Source organism: Misgurnus anguillicaudatus, chromosome 20 (assembly GCF_027580225.2).
Source record: "Misgurnus anguillicaudatus chromosome 20, ASM2758022v2, whole genome shotgun sequence".
Taxonomy (NCBI): Eukaryota; Metazoa; Chordata; class Actinopteri; order Cypriniformes; family Cobitidae; genus Misgurnus; species Misgurnus anguillicaudatus.
Window position 1 is genome coordinate 28,626,146 of NC_073356.2, and position 4,857 is coordinate 28,631,002.

A 4,857-nucleotide genomic window follows, 5' to 3' on the forward strand; every position below is an offset into this window, starting at 1 on the left:
TTATTTTTATTTGTTCCTTGTCATGTACTGTACATCTTCATAACCATTTCAAAGCAAGTTAATGAAGAAGCATGCTTTGCATTCTCCGCTATACTTAATGTTCTTAACATTTGAGCTTAACTGCAAACTTGGGCTTGTGCAACACACCAGTGGCCTTTGAGACAAGCTGTGAGACTTTTATTGCTCAACATGAGCAAAAGCTTATGGTTGAATAACAGGTTTACCAAGGCAATATAGATCTATGGTCAAAAGATGTCTATGCTAATTATTCAACTTTTAAAATAAGTCACAGCACAGCACTCATCCTCAGATATGAACAAATAAACTCACAATACTCTTGATAAAGGTTAATGTTAGGTTTATTCAATTTACCTTAACAACAATAAGACACATCAGACCAAGAATAAAGGTTTAAAACTCGCGAGGGAAAGAACCAGAGAGATTTCCTCTCAAGAAATGCTCAAGCTGTCTCTCTCCAATTCTTTGTCTGCAAGCTCATTTTATTAGATGGGTTGACACCCAAAAAAGATAAGTGCAAGACAACATACCTCATGAATGTAACAAGCACATACACACACATCTAAAAACATCTTTAAACTAGACTATAGGTGAAAGCTGTGTTCTAAATAGATAAGCAAAACTTTCCACCACCTCAAACTAAAAAGGGTGGAGGGTGTTAAAACTTAAAGGACAGCACATACTCTTTTTATGTTGTGAGGAAGTAGCAAAGTATTGGTTATAAAGAAACATATCCATAAATGGTTATAAAATAAATCATTTTCTCCAACAGTTAATTTGCCTCTAACTGTTGTAATTACGATTTATAGCAAATGAAAGTAAAAGTATGTATGCTTGGTTTTGTGTTTCCCAACCCAGTTGTACGTGCACCCCTCCCATGATGTTTTAGATGTCCTCCTATAAAACACCTGATCAGCGTGTTAGTGTGTTATTAGAGAAATCTCCAACATTCTGGGAGGAAGCTGATGAGCTGAATCAGGTGTTTCATACTGTATAAGGAAATATCTAAAACATCCTGAGAGGGGTTGGGAAACAGCTATCGTTCCTTGGTAAGAAATATGTAGACCCACATGCTATTTCATTTAAATTCTTTTTAACTTACTGATTGTTATTGAAGATACATTTAATTGTAAATCAAACGAGGTTTATCATGCTCGCCTCATGTGCATTGCTAAAACAGAGTAAAGTGAAAATAATATAAATGTATTGAATCTATTACATGTAGGCTATTTAATTTATTAAAATCAAATCCTTTAATGTTGTATTGTGCAATGCATTTGCCATATGCTTTTGATCTTCATTTACTAAACACATTACACCTTCCTGATGAATCAAATAACATTTTACTTTAAACTCTTTGTATGACAGAGAATTTCACATCCTAAAGAAAACAAAGGTTTGATCTTCTTTCTTCTCTTCTTGGACTAATAATTCTCTCTGGTCTCAAACATAAAGGTAACCTTTATACCTCCCATGCTTAAGAATAGAGCTTAAATGTGATACAAAAGGTTCTTTACAGCAATGCCATAGAAAAATAAGAAAAAAACATTTTTGGTTCTCCATTGAGGCAAATGTTTACCCAAAAACAGTGGTGTAGTGCAGGGTATACGCAAGTATACAGAGTATACCCACTTCTTTATTTGATGGCATGAGGTATAACCACTTCTACTTAAAAAATGGGGGCATAAATTAAGAGTATACCCACTCCAGGCACCACTACACCACTGCCCAAAAATGAAAATGCGGTGATTATTTATTAACCCTCATGTTAATCTTAATCTGTATGAAAATAAAATAAGATGGTTTGATAAATGATGGTAACCACACAGTTGACTTCAATTGTATTTGTTAATCCTATTAGTCAATGGGTACTGTTAACTAGTGCTATACCATAATTTATAAAAATATCTCCTTTTACGTTCAACCAAATAAAGAAACTCATACAGGTTTAGAACAACATGAGGGTAAGTAAATGTTTCCTTTAAAATAACAATTTCTTTCTCACCTTTACTCTTAAGAGTATTTTTTCCACTACAAAAAACATTTATGAAACAGAAAGTTTCTTCAGATGTTAAAAAAATTGTATGGAACCATAAAAAACAGCCTTTCTATGGCATCATGACATGTAGGACCATAAAGGTACTGTAAGCTATTTCAATATTTTATCTGTCCATTCAGTCAGGAAAAGTCTAGATGTTGACATATGAGAGAATAAAGCATATCTTTTTTCAGATGGACACATCTAAAGACAACCGTAATAACATTCAGGAGGACCTGGAGGGACTTGGGGAATCCATATCTAATCAGGATCTTCCATCAGCGCTAAACACAATCAAAGATTACCTGAAACAGCAAGATCATGTGGAGCTTAATATTGGTGTGACAGGGGAGTCTGGATCTGGAAAGTCCACATTTGTCAATGCTTTCAGGGGTTTAAGGGATGAAGAAGAGGGATCTGCCAAAACAGGTGTAGTGGAGACCACCAAGAAACCCGAAGTTTTCTTTCACCCAAAATACAAAAATGTGAAAGTATGGGATCTCCCTGGAATAGGAACACCAAACTTTAAAGCCAGCGAGTACCTTGAACAAGTTGATTGTGGACGCTATGATTTCTTCATCATCATTGCTTCAGATCGATTCAAAGAATGTCATGCCCAACTGGCCGAAGATATCAAAGATATGGGAAAGAAGTTTTACTTTGTTCGTTCCAAGATGGACTGTAGCATTACTGCTGAAGAGAGGAAAAAGAACTTTGACCTGAAAAAGACGCTGGATACCATCCAAGAGGATTGTAAAAATGGTTTGTACATGCAGTTGATTACATAACATTTTGACAGAAAAATAAATATTCATTCAGATCCAGTATTTCTTAAATAGATGCCACAAGAACCTTACAAAAACATTTATTGATTTTACCAATATTTGTACTGATGAATCTCTTTACATAACAAATAAACAATTGTAAATTTTAATATAATGCAATATAATATACATAAAATATTTAATTTATAAATATTATTCATGACGCCTTCTTTGATTTTGTATAGGCCTAAAAAAGATCCACATTGAGGTTTCTGATGTCTTCTTGATATCTGGTTGGGAGATGGGCAAGTATGATTTAAATCTGCTGCAGGAGACGATAGAGAAAGATCTTTCAGAGCACAAGAGACACGTGCTGTTGTTGGCTTTGCCAAATATCACACTGGAGATTAATGAGAGAAAGAAGAAAGCTTTGAAAAAAAACATTCCCAGAGTAGCCTTACTATCTGCTTGTGTGGCTGCGGTTCCTGTGCCTGGTCTTTCAATTGCAGTAGATGTAGCCATCATAGCAGATGAGTTAAGAAAATACTACAGTGCCTTCGGTCTGGATGATCCATCACTGCAGAAGCTCTGCAAAAGATCTGGGAAGACCGTAGAGGAGCTGAAGAGTCGGATGAAGTCATCTCTACATAATGGAATAAACCCAGGTTCAGTATTAACCTTGCTGGGTACTGCATCTCTTTTTATAGCAGAAGATGCTGTGGAGTTTTGTGTGAGCCTTATTCCCTTTGTCGGCTCTGTGGTGGCGGGGGGAATGTCTTATTTGACTGTCTCAAATATGCTGAAGAGAGCACTGAATGATATAGCAAAAGATGCCAGGAATGTGCTAATGGCTGCTTTGGAGTCTGATGTGTAAATACATTTGAATTAGACAGCTTTACATAAATATCAATATCAGATAAAATATACTATAAATGAATTGATTTTAATAAAGGTTTACACTGTTTACACTCTCAATTAATAGAAAAAATCCATATTTTATAGCAATGATTGTTTATAACAGTTTCAGTAACAATTCAAACAAAATAATTTCCTTACTAATACTATTTGTATGCTAATATAGTGAGTCACAAGTTGAACATTAACATTGAAGAGAACCACCAAATGTATGTATAACACAGTATATATGTAGGCTTGATAATCACATCCCTTTTTGGGAATTCCTCATAAATCTAGTTAGATATCTACTGTATATGCCTTCATGGACCATGAAATGTTATTTCTAAATTGTTGTATGTAATCATCAATGTAAGACCAGCAATATTGTTTTTTTGCACACCAATAGAGAAATGTTGCTACGTGAGCATTTGTGCAGAATGATGTGTATATCTGTTATAAGTTTACACCTTAACATATATTTAAATCATGCCTTTAATTATAAAAAATTATATTACACAATTTAATACATTTGTTTCTGTCCTTGAATCTGATTAGACCAGAGTCCATGCCTGATGCAGAATGCTTTTGTTTTGCCACAAAAGAGTTAAAACTAAACCCACCGTGTTTTTATATCTGTAATCTCTTAAAATATTAATATCAGTAAAAACTTTAAAACTAACAAATTCTGAAACAGACTGTTAAAAAAGCCTGTTAAAGGTTGTTTTACTGTGGTGTATACATCTGAATGCTATTTCAGCCTTGCGCAAAATTGCCCTGCAATCCTGGAAAAAAACACACAATGTACAACTGACCGGAAGCACACAATTTAAAAATGGCCAAGGTTTCCCTCACTATCTGTTCTGTAACACATTGAATAGACTGAATCATAACTAAAACAATAAATCAGGTCTGTGGCTTTAACCCTCTGGGGTCCGACCATTTTGGGACACTGGCAGAGGTTCTGACATGCTCTTATATTTGGTCTTTCTTTCAGTGGCTTTAAACATATTAATGGCTAATATTAAATAACATTGTATTTAGCAGAAACTGTAAATAATATACTAAAATAATATGTGAGTAAGGTGTGTACATGTTTGTATTTTTAAGTAAATGATGTTTATGCGTGGTTAGAAAAAATAA

The 4,857-nt window shown here is 34.3% G+C and overlaps 1 protein-coding gene across 1 annotated transcript; it reads left to right on the plus strand.

Moving 5' to 3' along the window:
* The first annotated feature begins 959 nt into the window (after positions 1–959).
* On the plus strand, positions 960–4,241 carry LOC129455646 (interferon-inducible GTPase 5-like). Its single transcript, XM_073857959.1, has 4 exons — positions 960–1,067; positions 1,387–1,473; positions 2,251–2,818; positions 3,066–4,241. The coding sequence occupies exons 3-4, from the start codon at positions 2,251–2,253 to the stop codon at positions 3,692–3,694; spliced, it is 1,197 nt and encodes a 398-aa protein (XP_073714060.1). The 5' UTR covers positions 960–1,067; positions 1,387–1,473; the 3' UTR covers positions 3,695–4,241.
* Positions 4,242–4,857: the final 616 nt, after the last annotated feature.

Bases quoted from the DNA above. Each gene is read 5' to 3' on its own strand.
- LOC129455646 (XM_073857959.1), top strand. From the start codon at position 2,251: ATGGACACATCTAAAGACAACCGTAATAACATTCAGGAGGACCTGGAG. The intron at 2,819-3,065 runs GTTTGTACATGC...GATTTTGTATAG, and splicing joins CCAAGAGGATTGTAAAAATG to GCCTAAAAAAGATCCACATT.